Consider the following 16638-nt stretch of genomic DNA (forward strand, 5'->3'; position numbering starts at 1 on the left):
CATGAGACATCAGGGACCAAGATGCTGCTGCACTCTCAGAAGGAAATATTAACAAACATTGGGAACACCAGTATTTGTCATGATCAGTGAGTCACCGCAAGAAAGGGCACAGAAAGCAGTGGGGTACTGAACAAAAATACTTGGAAAGAGAATTCCAGTGTGGAGATGGAAACAATATAGAGGTGGAGAAAATAGAGGGTCCCCTTTCCCTGCCCTTTTTCATATTTGAATATAGATAATAGTGATAAAATGCCCTTAAGTGATCGGGAACTTATGTCAGTTTCCAGACCATTAGATCTTGAGTTATGATTGACACATAGTTAAAACAGACAAAAATAATTATTTGCCAAAAATTTATTATTAATTTCTCACACAGTCCAATTTCAAGAATGTCTCCAGGGTAGTATCAATAGGCATCAAAGAACTGTGGGCTGATGGGTCTTGTCAAAGGGCCTGTAGAAACTCACTGTTCTATTCACACATTTTCCTTTCCCTCCCCCAGCCTGCTCTCTGTGATCTCACATTGGCCCGATATTAAGATAGCTATTTACAGGCTCCTGAGCAGGTTCACTCTAAGCTAAAATTAACAAACGTAGTAATATTCTCAAACCCATCAAAACTTGGGGAAACAGAACTGAGCGCTACAGACTACAGCAGAGTTTTGAAATTTGAGTTTTGAAGTTGTTTCAGAAACACCTTGTTGCTTCATGAGATTTTCATTAAGTGGAGTTAAGTTAAAAAAAAAACAAACCCTAATTTAATTGTCTTCAAGCTAAATCTTATTAACAGATATTTCTCCCAGTTATGGGCCGATTTCACAGGGAGTTTTTCTGCAGAAGTCACTCCCCTGCACTATTCAAGGGTTGTAAAAATTCAGTCACTTGACAGAATCTGTGCTAATTATGCTACAAAAGATGCAAAGCTACTGGAGATATAGATTAATGAAATTTAGGCCCACACAGAAATATCAGAACATTAAAAACATGCAAACTCTCCACAAGATGGATCAACCATTAAAAAAAGACCCATTCTTTTGAATCTCATATGGTGATATTATTGCTACTTTCGAAAGCAATAAATTAATGTATTCCTCAAACAAAATTCCTTAGGTTAATTAGATGATTTATATGTTTTAAAAAATGCACATATCTGCACCAAAGAGCAAAGACATCTTGCAGTAAAGAATTACTGGAGGAAGAATAAAAAGCAGAGTACAAAGTACATGAAATGAATGTAGTTTAAGATTTTGGAAGAGAAGACACTTTCTAACATCAGAGAGTTTCCCACAACCAGAAACATTTAAGTTATCTCTTGCTACCCAGTGTTTCTTTTTTATTTGCTCGAAGCTTTGGCAGATGTCAGGATATCAGCAGCATCTCTTAAGAACGGTATTGAGATCTCTGCTCTTGGATGTACTCATAGAGAGGACTGGAGCGCACTGGGACGTGAGCAAACTGACGCGTGCTCGGCTCCAGAACTTGTCGACGGCCCTTATCTTCTCGGAACTGTCTCTCCCGGAGCTGGCGGCGCCTCTGCTCTTCCTCCTGCTGGCGGCGGAGCTGTTCTTCCTCCCGGAATTTCCTCTCCCGCTCTTGCCGACGTCTCTGTTCTTCCTGCTCCTCCAACTGCAGCTGCTCTTCTTCGCGGAACTTTCTGTCGCGCTCCTTGCGGCGCAGCTGCTCTTCCTCCCTTTCCCGGCGGAGCTGTTGTTCTTCACGGAACTTTCTGTCCCGCTCTCGCCGAAGCTGTTGCTCACGTTCCTGGCGGCGCAACTGCTGTTCGTCCTCGCGGAACTTTCCGTCGCGCTCCCAGCGACGCAGCTGCTCTTCCTCCCTCTCCTGGCGGCGCAGCTGCTCTTCCTCCCTCTCCTGGCGGAGCTGTTGTTCCTCGCGGAATTTTCTGTCGCGCTCCTGGCGGCGCAGCTGTTCTTCCTCCCTCTCCTGGCGGAGCTGTGCTTCCTCACGTAACTTTCTGTCGCGCTCCTGGCGGCGCAGCTGCTCTTCCTCCCTTTCCTGGCGGCGCAGCTGCTCTTCTTCCTCACGGAACTTTCTGTCGCGTTCCTGGCGGCGCAGCTGCTCTTCCTCCCTTTCCTGGCGGAGCTGTTGTTCCTCGCGGAATTTTCTGTCGCGCTCCTGCCGGCGCAGCTGCTCTTCCTCCTCACGGAACTTTCTGTCGCGCTCCTGGCGGCGCAGCTGCTCTTCCTCCCTTTCCTGGCGGAGCTGTTGTTCCTCGCGGAATTTTCTGTCGCGCTCCTGGCGGCGCAGCTGCTCTTCCTCCTCACCGAATTTTCTGTCGCGCTCCTGGCGGCGCAGCTGCTCTTCCTCCCTTTCTTGCCGGCGCAGCTGCTCTTCCTCCCTTTCCTGGCGGAGCTGTGGTTCCTCACGGAATTTTCTGTCGCGCTCCTGGCGGCGCAGCTGCTCTTCCTCCTCACGGAACTTTCTGTCGCGCTCCTGGCGGCGCAGCTGCTCTTCCTCCCTTTCCTGGCGGCGCAGCTGCTCTTCTTCCTCACGGAACTTTCTGTCGCGCTCCTGGCGGCGCAGCTGCTCTTCCTCCCTTTCCTGCCGGCGCAGCTGCTCTTCCTCCCTTTCCTGCCGGCGCAGCTGCTCTTCCTCCTCACGGAACTTTCTCTCGCGTTCCTGGCGGCGCAGCTGCTCTTCCTCCTCACGGAACTTTCTGTCGCGCTCCTGGCGGCGCAGCTGCTCTTCCTCCCTTTCCTGCCGGCGCAGCTGCTCTTCCTCCTCACGGAACTTTCTGTCGCGCTCCTTGCGGCGCAGCTGCTCTTCCTCCCTTTCCTGGCGGAGCTGTGGTTCCTCACGGAATTTTCTGTCGCGCTCCTGGCGGCGCAGCTGCTCTTCCTCCCTTTCCTGGCGGCGCAGCTGCTCTTCTTCCTCACGGAACTTTCTGTCGCGTTCCTGGCGGCGCAGCTGCTCTTCCTCCCTTTCCTGGCGGAGCTGTGGTTCCTCACGGAATTTTCTGTCGCGCTTCTGGCGGCGCAGCTGCTCTTCCTCCTCACGGAACTTTCTGTCGCGCTCCTGGCGGCGCAGCTGCTCTTCCTCCCTTTCCTGCCGGCGCAGCTGCTCTTCCTCCTCACGGAACTTTCTGTCGCGCTCCTGGCGCCGCAGCTGCTCTTCCTCCCTTTCCTGGCGGAGCTGTTCGTCCTCGCGGAACTTTCTGTCGCGCTCCTGGCGGCGCAGCTGCTCTTCTTCCTCACGGAACTTTCTGTCTCTCTCCTGACGACGTCTTTTCTCTTCTCTTTCCTCTCTCAGCAACTGCTCTTCCTCCTGCTGCAGTTCCTCCTCCTGGAGGTACTGCCTGTCGCGCTCCTGGCGCTGCTCCTTTTCCCGCAGCTGCTCCCGTAGGGTCGGCTTGGTGTACAGCGTGTAGCGGCGTCTCTGGCTTTCTTCCTCTAGTTGCAACCTCCATTTTTGGTCGCGGCGCTGCTCCTCCTGGCGTCGCCTCTTCTCCCTACCCTCTTGGAGGCTGTCCTCCTCCTCCTGGAGCTGTCGGGCGCGCTCCCGCTGCTGAAGCTGCTGCTGCTCCTCGAGGAACTGCAGCTCCCGCTCCCTCTCGCGCCGCTGGTCGCGCTGCTTTTCCTCCTCGCAGAACCGTTGTTCCCGCTCCAGGCGCTCCTCCGCCCTCAGCTGCCTCTCCCGCTGCTCCCGCAACGAGGGCCTGGCACACAGCCTCTGACGGCGCCTCTCTCTCTCTTCCTCCGCCTGCCACTGCCATTTGAAGTCGCGGCGCTGCTCCTCTTGCTCCCGCAGTTGCAGCTCACGCTCCTGGCGCCGCCTCTGCTCCTCCTCCTCCTCCCGCAGTTGCAGCTCACGCTCCTGGCGCCGCCTCTGCTCCTCCTCCTCCTCCCGCAGTTGCAGCTCACGCTCCTGGCGCCGCCTCTGCTCCTCCTCCTCCTCCCGCAGTTGCAGCTCACGCTCCTGGCGCCGCCTCTGCTCCTCCTCCTCCTCCCGCAGTTGCAGCTCACGCTCCTGGCGCCGCCTCTGCTCCTCCTGCCTGCGGGGCCTCGAGTAGACTTTGCTCTGACGTGCATCGGCCTCGCTTTCTAGCTGCCACTGCCACCTTGGGGTTTGGCTCTCGCCCCGCTCTCGGGCCTGTTCCTGCTCGTGCCTCTCTTCTTGTTCGCGCCTCAGCAGCTGCGTGCGCCTCTCCTCCTGTCGTTCGCGTCTCAGCTGCTGCTCGCGCCTCTCTTCCTCTTCGCGTCTCAGCAGCTGCTTGCGTTTCTCCTCCTGCTGCTCGTGCCTCTTCTCCTCCCGTCTTTCTTCTTCCTGTTCGCGCCTCAACTCCTGCTCTCGCCTCAGCTGCTGCTCTCGCCTTTCTTCCTCTTGTTCACGCCTCAGCAGCTGCTCGCGCTTTTCTTCTTGTTCACGCCTCAGCAGCTGCTCTCGTCTTTCTTCCTCTTGTTCACGCCTCAGCTGCTGCTCGCGCCTCTCCTCCTCTAGCCTCAGCAGCTGCTCGCGCCTCTCCTCCTGCTCTCGCCTCAGCTGCTGCTCGCGCCTCTCCTCTAGCCTCAGCAGCTGCTCGCTCCTTTCCTCCTGCTCTCGCCTCAGCTGCTGCTCGCGCCTCTCCTCCTCTCGCCTTAGCTGCTGCTCGCGCCTCTCCTCCTCTTGCTCTCGCCTCAACAGCTGCTCGCGCCTCTCCTCCTCCTGCTCTCGCCTCAGCAGCTGCTCGCGCCTCTCCTCCTCCTGCTCTCGCTTCAGCAGCTGCTCGCGCCTCTCCTCCTCCTGCTCTCGCCTCAGCAGCTGCTCGCGCCTCTCCTCCTCCTGCTCTCGCCTCAGCAGCTGCTCGCGCCTCTCCTCCTCCTGCTCTCGCCTCAGCAGCTGCTCGCGCCTCTCTTCCTCTTGTTCGCGCCTCAGCAGCTGCTCGCGCGTCTCCTCCTCCTGCTGTCTACTCAACTGCTGCTCGCGCTTCTGCCTTTGAAGTTGCTGCTCTTCCTCCTGGAGCTCCCTGTTCAGCTCCCGCCGGTATCGCCTTTGCTCTTGGTCTTCGTCATAAAACTCCTCAACCTCGCGGCCCTTGCGCCTCTGCAGCTGCTCTTCCTCTGCAAGGCGCTCTTCCAGTTCTTGCTGTTCTCGCCTTTGCAGCCGCTGCTCCTCGCGGCGCTGCCTGTCGCGCTGCTCACGTCTCTCTTGCTTCTCCCTCTGCTCCTCTTCCTCAGCGAGCTCCCTGCCCTGTTCCTGCCTCTTCTGCCTGCGTCGTTGCCCAGGCTCTTCTTCCAGTTTTCTGTCCCTTTGGTCGTCTTGCCTGCGATCTTGTAACAGTTTTCCCTTTCCCTCACACTGTGCTCGCTTCTCCTCGTCTAGACCTGCAGCCTGACTGAGAGCATAATAACAAGCTTGAGCCACCTTGAAAACGAACAGGAGGAATTCATTGAAGTCAACAAGCCCGTTACTGTCGCGATCCAGAAGTTCCAGGATCACATCTACCGTCTCGGGGTCATGTGGTCTCTGTGAAAAAGATGAAAAAAAAAATTTGCAATGTATTACTTATAGGTAGTAAAATTTCGCTCACACAATATATTTTATTCTGAGCTGACACTCAAGAGAGTGTGTATCTACTTGTCCTCATGTAAAATGTGAACACCTCATTTTAAAGCATATGTTCGTTGGAAATTTTTGCATCTTATAATTTAGTGCTGATCAAAATAGCACACGTTCTCTAACTGGGTGAAAAGGATGAACTCATCCTTAAGAGAGCTACAATGGAAATTTATGAAGATTTGCAGCAGTCATTTCTGAAATAGTACCCCTGATTTGATTTCTATTCCATGTTTAAAAGCAGAACAAAACATTATGGTTACGCCATTTTAGTAGAGAACAGGCTGGTATCAGTTCAGTTCATTCGTTGATATTGCCATCAACATGTAATACTTGGCAAGCAACTTCTTTAGTACTCAGACTACAATGCCAATTAAGTACCTTCAGACTCAGAACTGAATGGTGGATGTGCGTAGATGTGTCATGGTGTAAAATGAAAGTAACGCCACCATTCCTTGCTCTGGTCTATCCTGAGGAGAAATTTCATAGCCTTCAATCAACAGATTTTTCTTTTCTTGTTTGTTCTTACCCGAAGAACGTCTCCAAATTCCCTTTCAAGGAGGTTCTTCAGGTCTTTCTTGCTCAGTGCTGCCCCATCACAATCATGTGAGGCATATTGATTGTAAATTTCAGTGATATCGAAGATGCTTTTCAGAAGTGGAGACATTTTTTCCTTCCTTCAAGTCGAAGTAAACCTAGAACAATAAGGTATAATCCAGAATCAAAACTCTGTTTCTGCTTTTGGGAAGGCTTTATTCACAGTGGTTTAGGCAGATCCCTAAATAATTTAACTTTATAGCAGTAGTTACTTTCAACCTGGGCTCTCAAAGCATTTTATTTTTGAATATCAGGAAGGGAAAGAGATCCTGAGAAATTCCAAGGCAGGGAATCGTATTCAGACTACCTACAGTCAGCTTTTGATTGTCCTCCTAATCTGGATTATACGTATCATTTTCTTCTCTCTTTCTTCCATCCCCCCCAGCATATTTCAGAGCAGACAGTGAAGACTTTAGAGACTTAAATTTGATATGTTGCCACTTATAATCACTTTCCTTGAAAGTTGAGCACAGAAGATAGGTGAAAGCCAAAATGTGAAGGAAGACTTGAGAGTATCTTAAAGGGAATAGAAGCCATGTACAGCTAATTGTGTCAGCAAGGCATTTGGTAGCAAATAGAACAATGAGAAGGGAATATGAATTATTCCCAACATTATAGTCCATAAGACATCTAGCAGTATAATTTATAAGTCACCAATTCTAAGGTTAAACACTACCTCTTCCTAGTCAAAATATGGCTGTATCATTCAGATACATCAATGCAGAAAACAGAGAGTGCATGTTGCTTTAACATGGATATATTACAGATATTCAGATAGTAATTACCAAAAGCTTCTGAAAGCTCCTTTCTGATTGGCTAGAATCAATGGGCCAAACTGAAACTAGAAAACTTGGAATGATATTGGTCTTATGGTTAGCTTAAAAAAAAAAAAAAAACCCAAATAAACGTTTGAATCTTGTCATTCTAAAAAACATCAGCTAGCAGCAGGTCAATGCTAAAAGAATACGTGGATGGCTTCATTGGCTGGGTGCATAGAGTAGTCCTCTAGCTAACTTTATTTACTTCTCAACTCTAGTATCTCAGATGTCATAACCATATGAAGATAGCCCATATCAGGTAGAACCAATGTAAAAAGAGAACAGAGAATTGGCAAACTTTTGAGATGGTAGTTTTTAGGAAGATGAGCCCTATCACAACCACAAATGATCACCCCCTGATGTGCAAAAAAGTATAGAGTCCAGAGCCTTGTGAGAAGGACCATGTCTCCATTCAAGTGATGGCTCCATCCATAAGAAGATAGGATGGAGTTAGTGGGAGTTAGCCATACATATAAGATACTGATTCTTTCTGGCACATAGAACTTCCCCTGACACCCAACACCTACAGTAGCTTAAAAAAATGGAGAAGAACACAGAATAACATGATCCCACAGAATGGGACTTACCCACTTCACCAGAAGAAGTTGAGTGCTCGCTGACACCACTGGCAAGTGTACGGAGTAGCTGGGAGCTGGGCCTTATATAGGGATTTTAATTGTGCCCTGGGGAGCAACTTGGGATGGAGACACCCACTCTGTAGGATGGCCTGATTCATTCCTAACCAAGCCCAGCTCCACCTCTGTCTCCACAAATGGCTTGTTTATCTCACTGTTTGCTCACGTAGCTATTTGGCAAGAGGTTCATAGACCTTTCCTCCTGACGGGGTACTGGCCGTACCTAACATGAAAGGGTAGAATATTTGGCAGAATCTCTACTTTTCTTTAGTTCTTGAAATTAAATTAACAATGAAATAAAAATACTAAATGTTCAGAGTCTTAACTGACCGTGACTTCATTACAAAGGAGTAAACTCTAAGCCATTTACTTTTTAAAAAATATAAGTTCTAGAAATTTTGAAATAAACTGATGAGAACCAATTAATTTCTCCATGGGAAGTTATAGTCCATGGGGAGCTGCTCATAAGTAAGCCCCGCCTGAAGCAATTCTAGGACAATGAGAGGGGTGTAAGAAATTGGTTTAGTTTCTTCTCTAAAAATGCAGGTGGGAAAAAAATTTTACATTTGTGTTTCTTGGTCTTATGATGGTTTTCCTATGGATTGGGGTTTGCCTCCTCAGGAAACAACTTTGGAGGGTAACTTAAAAATATGTTTTCATTAAACTGTTCACAAGAAAACTTGAAATCTGTGAAATTTCATTCTTACGGATATTACATCTAAAGGATATTTGCTCATTTCTTTTCTCATTAGCATATTGATGCCCCTGGAGAAAAAGAGCTGGTGTAATGCATTATCGTAGATATAATCATCCTGCTCAGCCTAAGTTCCTAATGACACCTAAACATTTGAGTCTGCTTTTCCTGGGAGCACATTAAGGTAATCGGTCATTCTAGCCCATTATATCCATCAGGGCTTTCTCAACCCTGGCGATTATTTGCAAATCTCAGTGCTGTTTTATTGTAAGGAGCTGGATTTTATCCCTGGTTGTCAGTGACTCCTATTTTTACATTTCAGACTATATGAAACTTTGGTTCATAAGGTTTATGGAGACTATTAAATGATTCAGTAGCTTCTCTGCATTTCTATCTCCTCCTTTGTCCAACAGAGGCAAGTATTGGTTTACTGAAATTTGAGGCGACTGTAGGGTCTTTCAATGGCATGTGAACATTTAGAACCTAAATCTTGATGCCTATTGTTTTATGTGCAGATTGGTTTAAATGATAGTAGAATTGAATTCTATTTGCCTCCTCACTTGCTACCATACCAGATATGGGGTGAAAATGGAAGTGAAGGTGGAAGTGATAGGGGATGGGAAAACAATTTTAAACCTGGCTCACTTCTGCCTTCTTAAGAACTTTAGCACTGAAGTCTGTGATCTAGGGGTTTTCCTAGAACTGTCAGAACTGTCAGTATTTCTTGAGCTCAGTTAGCAAACTTGATGTGGCAGCTCTTTACTTAAGATTGAAGACTTTTTTTTCTCTCTTTTATTTAGGGTTTTATACAATCCTCTTTATCTTTGGACTCTAAAATAGGAATATCACGAGCACTGTACAAACACAACCACAAGTCATTATGGGACTGCTCTCTCTCACAGAAAGCACTAGCTTTTTGTGTGGGTGGCCTTCAAGGAATTCCCTGGACAGGCCTTGCCTTATGTCTGCTTGTGTTTTTATCCACCTGTGTGTGATGTGTCGGGGAACCTCAGCCCAGGTGGTAGGATGCATTTGTGTGACTCCATTACCCTTCCGTAGTCAATACACACAAAAGAGGACTGGGCATTTATTAGGTTCTATGAAAATAAAGGAAAAATACCATTAATTATTCTAAAATTATAGTTGAGCAAGCAAAACAAATATATAAGCAAATCCAAAAGGAAACACTTCTAAACAGCCTTAAAAAATATCTGAAATTGCATTAATGATAACAAAAAAACTCTTTCCCCACTCTGAAGAAATCTAGATCTAAATCCAATGATGGCTGTCTTACTTTCTCTTGTTTAAAGTCAGTACAGCATAAGGGAACGTATTTAGAAATCTGCACAAGTCTTAGAGTATTGGCCTTTCTTTCTTCCTGCTCTTGGTCCATCGTCAGAAAGGCTATAAGTAGATTCAAATGTTAAATTCTAAAGTCAGGTTTGATATTCTCCTAATGAAGTGGCCCCCATTGCTACATAATGTTCTTTTATTTTGTGCCGTGCCATTATTTAAGAATATTGTTTTAATAGGAGTCCCTGACATAAGGCTTGGATGGGGAAATAAATTTTCATTGTTTTGCAGTTCCTTAAAAGGTTGGTAGGGCCGAGCCCGTGGCGCACTTGGTAGAGTGCGGCGCTGGGAGTGCTGCGACGCTCCCGCCGCGGGTTCGGATCCTATATAGGACTGGCCGGTACACTCACTGGCTGAGTGCCGGTCACGAAAAGGACAAAAAAAAAAAAAAAAAAAAAAAAAAAAAGGTTGGTAAATGCCAGAATGCAGAAAATTATCAAGTCCTAACAAATCAGTTCAGTCTACTTTATACCAACCAGGAATCCTTGAAATGTGGCAATGTCCACTCATTATGGTTCATCAAAAAATAATGGTGTTTTTATAATCTGAAGATTTCTGCATTTTTTACAGATAAAAATTTCATTATCTTTCTTTTTTTTAAGACTGGAGACTGAGGCACTGAGAGGTCGAAGAACATTACTAACTGGCCCAGGAATGACCCAAGTGCTCCTGCTCCATTTCTGCAAGAATGTCTTTGTTCATCAGTGGGTCCAGAACACAGCTACAGTATTACACTGGACTTTGGCTCTTTATTATGGAGGAATTGAAAGAGAAAATAAAGTGTATATCACTCAGATGATTTAATATTATGTCAATCATGAAGCCCCTGTCAGTGCTAAAATCTTTGGGGATAGGCTATGCTGAGTTAACAAACAGAGAACTAAGGAAATATTAGGTTTACCTTGTCTTTATCTCATTCAAGGGCTCATTTCCTGTTTTCTCCTGTTAGAACCCAGAGAAAGAAGGTAATAGATTTGATATTCTGTGGCATTTACCAGGACCAGCCCTGACTCAGCTCAGTTGGATAACCCCCAAAGTGAAAATTTAGATAAAGCATAGAAGTTTCCAGTGTCATCTTCAGCTTAATAGGCTTCTGATGAACTCAATATTAATCATGAAGTTTACTCTCTGGGAAAATGTCCAGAGCAGGATGATTTTAGATGGCTTTGAAAAAAGGAAAATTCTTTGGTAAGCTCTCTAAGTATCTCTCCAATGAAGAGTTTTTCTTTAAAATTATGTGTTAAATCTGTCAAGTTTTCTTATTGTTTCCTCTTGTTCATTGACCTACCTCCTGGGACCCTGCCTCTGCCAGTACAAAACATAATATAGTTTCTTTAAAATCCCATACACATTTCATCTCCTCCCCAAAGCCTTCCTTGACCTTTACATGCAATGATCTTCCAATAAAAAAAATTTTTTTCCAACAGCATGCTTAGTCAGCATCATACAACCTAGTGCTAATTAATGTGTAATTTTCATATTCCTCTCTAATTTAATGGACGCTTGTTTTGTCTTCTCAATTAGGTTTTAAGTTCCTTGAAGGTAGCACTGTATCTTTTATTTCTACTAGGTGTTTAACAAAATCCTTGCTGATACGATATAATTTTATTGCGTTGTGGCAGTTTAAATGGCCAAGAAGTCAGAATGAGATGAGTCGCTTGATCTGGGATGGACTGTCTGTTGGGGTGATGAGTTGGGGATGAGGGTACTCACCACAGTGGGAGTCAGTCCTTCTGGGGCCTCTTTCTAGTTTCACCACTCACAGGACAGATGACGGAGGAGGCAGTACTCCACCTCTCTTTGCCTTTCCCAATATCCATCTGTTCACCATTCTGTTAAATGAGGAACTGTAAGATACGAATCCCTTCTTCAGAGGGGAGCTGTGATAATTACAGCTTGTAAAGCATTTTGTGATTCTTAGATATACAAAGGCTAGTTATTATGATCATTAATAATTCTTAATTTTTATCTCCTTTAAGGTAAATTATCCTTACTTTAATTATACCCCCACCCTGGTGGTAATTATACCTGAGAGTCAGCAGATGCTTTCATCTTACGTCATGCCATGCAGGGTGACTGGGCACGGGTGCCCAGGGAGGGCATTTCCACCTTCTTCCCACTCCCACTGTGACCAAGAGTAGCAGAGGGCTCTTGGCTTTCTTTGTCATTAAACTGATTATAGATTTCAAGCGATTTGTTTTCTCTATTTCATAACTATATCTTTATCCTCAATTTCACAGAGCTTTGGGATGTGTCAAAAGGCACTCTGAATGGGACAAATGGATTTAGTTTTTGTAATTTGATGAATACTGTGAATGAAGGAAGTAGGCATATTTGACTGGGCTGTAGAGACTTTATGGTATCTGCTGTAAAAAGTTTCCCAGCTGCCATCTGAAAGAAGGGCCATATCTCCTCAAGGGTGGAGGTGCGGTGTGACATTCTCTATTCTTCTTGGACTTAGATCTGTTTCTATTGAAGTGGTAAGTCACTCTTTCAGATGAAATAAGAGGATTTTTACCTAAAGAATTTAAAAAAATTTTTTTTTTTTGTGAGAGATTTTGCTTCTGACAAAAACGCGTACCATAAAGGAGGTTAAAGATGAGGCTTCACAATCAAAAGATCCTTTGGGTTGTGGGAGTAAAGGTCATGGCCTCCCAAACATGGAAAGGAGCACAGGCAGTCATGTACCAGTCTGTCCTGGAATGTTTTCTCTAGGCTCAGACATGGAATAACCACCTCGTGTCATGATGTAGTTATTGAGTCCTAATCTTGGGTATTTCAGCACTGTAAATCCCATCCTATGCCTGGAATAAGGATGGAGCTAGAATAAGGTGGAAGGGTAGGGGGCAATGTTCAGGTGTTTGGTGGCTTTCAGTCTACCCTTCTCCTTCAGAGAGATGCTTGCTTCTCTGGAGCTCTGCCTTATTCCCCCAGTCACCCCCTACCCCCCAACCCCCCAGCTATGTTTTTCTTCTTTCCTCATTTTCTCTTTTCTTCTTCTTTTTTATTTCCCTTTCCCCATTCCACCCCCAAAACATTGGAAACTCAGGCAGGGAATAGGACAAGGATCAAGGGCCTTGTCCTTTTGCCTCAAGCAGGGATCTGACCAAGTTCACAGCCTTAGTTAAGAAGCAGAAGACAGGTTGTGGATGTCTTGGTTCTTCTCACAGTAAGTCTCTTTTGGTCCATCAGCATTTATTGAGCTCCCTATTCTACTCAGGGCATGGTACAAGGCACTGGAGCTATTACCAGAAAGCACTTCGCCCTACCTCCTGATGATTTAGAGTGGGATATATTGCAATAAGAAAGGCTTAATTTCAAAGATAAGATTATATATTAGTATTTGCTTGTATATGCCCCCCAAATTTTGTAAGAAATCACAAAAACCCTAACAACAGTGGTTACCTATAGGAAGAGAGGTCGGGAAGTGCATTTTTACCATATACTTTCTGACATTTGAGCTGTGTGAATGTGTTACCTATTAAAAATTAAATACATTGAATTCTGAAAAACAAAAGTTTAATTACCACAAGAAAGGAGATGAAACAAAGAGAAGATAACCATCGGAATATCATCAGGAATGAAAAATTTCATTCTAAGACATACAAGAGCAGATACAAGAGTATTTCCCAGAGTTGGTGCTTCTAGAAGACAAGAATGCATTTTATTTACTTTATGTTGCACTTGGCAGGGCACTTGGGGCTTAATAAATTTTTTTTAAAGTGTGATAAAGTCAAATAACGCTTAAAATTTTTAAACCTTCAAACTCACTAAAGTGATTGTACAATAAACATTCATGTTAGCCTTTTAGCTATTCTCCTAGGTATTGTAATTCAACATTTTCAGATATTTTTCTTTGAGGCATTTCCTTATCTGCAGATGAGGAGTGCTGTGGAAGCTGCTTCTCTGGATCTGACCAAGCCTAGCTCTGGCCTCTCTGCTGGCTTACTGTCAGCTCTGGGCAGAAGGGGAGCCATTAAAGGCTCATCTATAATCACATCTTTTGAAAGGTTTTCCCAAATTACAAAAAAAAAAAAAAAAAAAAAAAAGAAAAGAAACAAAACTCCAAAACAAAACAAAAACTGCTTTATGCAGCACAAATTGGATCTTTGAAGTGAACCACATCCTATAGGTGTTGCAAAGGGGAAATAATTATAACTTCTCATGGGGCAAAAAGTCAGTGTTTTTGATATTAATGTAATCCTTTCTTTCAGGGTCAACATATTTCAAAATCAGGTTTTGGAGTCCCTTTTGTTACACTTTTCAAGGTGTAAAACTCTTTGAAACTCTCTGAATATAAGTCCTAGAATACTGATTTACATTCCCTCCTTTGTCCCATGAATGTCCACAGTGCTTTTCTACTCAGCTAATCAAAAACTTTTATTAGGAACCTGATAAATGAAAGGTACTGCACTAGAGGAAAGGGATTAGAGCACTGGAAAAGCATGATCCCATGCATTCAGAGAGTATGATGTAGTTGCGAAGTCCAGTTATAATCCACAAGTGCTCTACAAGTTAAAGGAGAAAGAAACCATTGCTGGATGAACTAGTTAGGGAGGACTTAAGGGAGGAGGTGGGGCTTGTTCTGGATAGGGAGTGGATTTCAGGCAGTCCAAGTGGAAGGAGATATTCCAGGAAGTGAGAGGAAAGATGGGGAGTAGGAATGAGCAAAGCATATTTTGAAAAAAAGATAGCTGACCAGTCAGACTACAGTGGAGACTCAATCACTCTTTACCAAAGGGCTGTGTCTCCTTGGTCCTTTCAAGGGTTAACCTTACAGAAGAGAACATTGATTTCAACCATCTATATATTCATTAAGGAAGGAATTGAGTACAGTAAGATACTGGTTTCATGAAAGCAGGTTTCTTTTCTGTTTCGTTCATTTCTGTATTCCTAGTGCCTGGCATAGAGCAGGCACTCAGGTAGTAGTTGTTGATTGAAAGAATGAATGAATTGCATTTATGTGTCATATACAAGACCATATATAAATGTCATGACCAGAAAGTAACTCTGTAAGAATTCAGAAGTCATTTTTTGATATGGAGATTAAAAGGAAGAGGAAGGGTAGAAAAGGAACACTTGAGAGAAGTCACAACAAACTGTAAGACAGAAGGGAGGGCACAATTTCATTTTTTAAAATCTTGCTGGGAGTACAGAATGGGTGGCTGGATTGGCAGGACACAACAGGTGAGAGCGAAGAGTGGGAGGGCAAGAATAGTAACATTAAAATTAATATTATAGTTCTTCCTACACTGGCCTAGTCGGTGCTTCCTTTTGGAGATAAAAAACAAAGGTTGGGGAAAGAAATTATTTTTACCATGGGGCTAGTTTCATATCTGTATCTTAAAAGTAATTCCAAGGGTATCACTTGAGCCAGTCTGAGTTTCCTATGCTATTATTATTCTAATGAGGACTTGAATAAGCAGAATTTGCTTCTGTGAGGAAAAGTGCCTGGGGCACCAGCCTAGGTGAGGTTAACTGGACTGGTTTTGCCCATATTTAGACAATGGCTCATGAAGGAGGCCTTACCTTTCTAATGCAAGCATCTGCCTGATCCTCTTCACTCAGCATCATATGTTCAATTCAGTCTAATAAAATTTACTGGGCACTAGCCCAGGCACTAACTCAAAGATAGACCAGAGATAACTCTGTTCTGCGTCTCTAGCTTAGTGGTGGTGGTGGTGGTGGGGAGTTTTGACTTATAAGACATGGTGGTGGGGAGTCTGTTTTTGTTGTTGTGACCATCATGATCATTTCACTGTAAGCCAGGTACCATAGTGACAGAGCTGAAATTTGAATGCATATCTATCAGCCTCTAAAACCCGTACTCTTTACTGTCACTCAATACTACTCCTTTAATTCTTTGCTGCTTGCATAGGGGTGGACAATACTTTTATATGCAAAGTACCTGTTAAAAGGTGTTCCCTTTACCAACTCCCCCCATCACAGTTCAGCTAATGCTTTTGCCCCCCTCTGATGTGGTTAAAAGCGATCTCTGCTGTACAGTGAGGCAGCCCTCTGCAGCAGGCGCCAGTTTCATGAAGGAGATCCCCTCAGCCACAGGGAGCAGAGGTTCATGATCTTTGTTAGGAAGCTGGGAAGATTTTGTCTCTAATGAAACACGGTGACGATTAGACCAAGGGCTTCAGCAGTGTTTTTCCCCTGACATCTTTGAGTGAAGAAATCAGACTCTGCCAAGACCAGTTTGTGCAGCTGATGGAGCACTGGGGCACAGAGCATCCTGTTATCAGATACCAGCACAATGACTGCTGAGTGTCATGTGCAGGCCTTGCAGACTTCTAGCAACAGCTTGATTATAATCATTAAGCTTTTACAGGACACTGAATGTATTGCAAAGGATTTTACAACCTTCTTTTTATTAGATGTTCCTCATCTAGACCAGCCTGGTGGAAGAGCTGCTGCATCTATTCTCCAGTTGTGGAAATGGGGCCACTGTAAGGTTAAGTTGCCTGCCAGAGGTCACCCAGAAGTTGAGTTGGGGTTCTACCTTGCTGGTTTGGCGAGATGGAGTCTGCTCCTTTGGGCCAATCTGTTGATATGGGAACCATGGAGGTTTAGAGTTAATGAAATAATGCTTTGGAGGTCTAGAAGGTAGAAGGATATGTTGTTTGAAATATGTGTTTTGTCTCTTAGTGTGAAGTTTGTTTGGTGTCAAGAATTTGATGAATCAAAATAGAGAGCTCAGTCATTCCTCTTCTTCTTCTGGGTTCTCCCTTTTATATGTACCATCTTTTTCTTTTCTCTCCAAAAGAAGAAGTTGGTCCTGGACAAGTGATCCCAAGTTCTAGACATGTAGAGAAGGGCACTGGTGGTGGGTGTCTAATCATACTTATTGGAAGCTATAGGAGAAGCTTAAGCTACCTCCCTTTTGCTTGGAGATGGCATTATGACATCCTGCTATTTTCCACATAGGATTTCTAGTTAAAGCACTAGTTTCATGAGATCTTCTTAGGTATTCAGGTTCTTCAGAC

The 16638-nt window shown here is 44.8% G+C and overlaps 1 protein-coding gene across 1 annotated transcript; it reads right to left on the minus strand.

The window, feature by feature from the left end:
• Positions 1–351: 351 nt before the first annotated feature.
• On the minus strand, positions 352–7585 carry TCHH (trichohyalin). The gene is made up of 3 exons (XM_063104867.1): positions 7552–7585; positions 6079–6244; positions 352–5459 (listed from the first exon to the last, which is right to left on the minus strand). The coding sequence occupies exons 2-3, from the start codon at positions 6214–6216 to the stop codon at positions 1380–1382; spliced, it is 4218 nt and encodes a 1405-aa protein (XP_062960937.1). The 5' UTR covers positions 6217–6244; positions 7552–7585; the 3' UTR covers positions 352–1379.
• Between the last annotated feature and the right edge of the window lie 9053 nt (positions 7586–16638).

Source organism: Cynocephalus volans, chromosome 8 (assembly GCF_027409185.1).
Source record: "Cynocephalus volans isolate mCynVol1 chromosome 8, mCynVol1.pri, whole genome shotgun sequence".
Taxonomy (NCBI): Eukaryota; Metazoa; Chordata; class Mammalia; order Dermoptera; family Cynocephalidae; genus Cynocephalus; species Cynocephalus volans.

What these genes read in the sequence shown, in the direction of transcription:
- TCHH (XM_063104867.1), bottom strand. Translation starts at nt 6,216, where the DNA reads ATGTCTCCACTTCTGAAAAGCATCTTCGATATCACTGAAATTTACAAT. An exon ending in AATTTGGAGACGTTCTTCGG is followed by an intron (nt 5,460 to 6,078) that starts GTAAGAACAAAC and finishes TCTTTTTCACAG; the next exon opens with AGACCACATGACCCCGAGAC.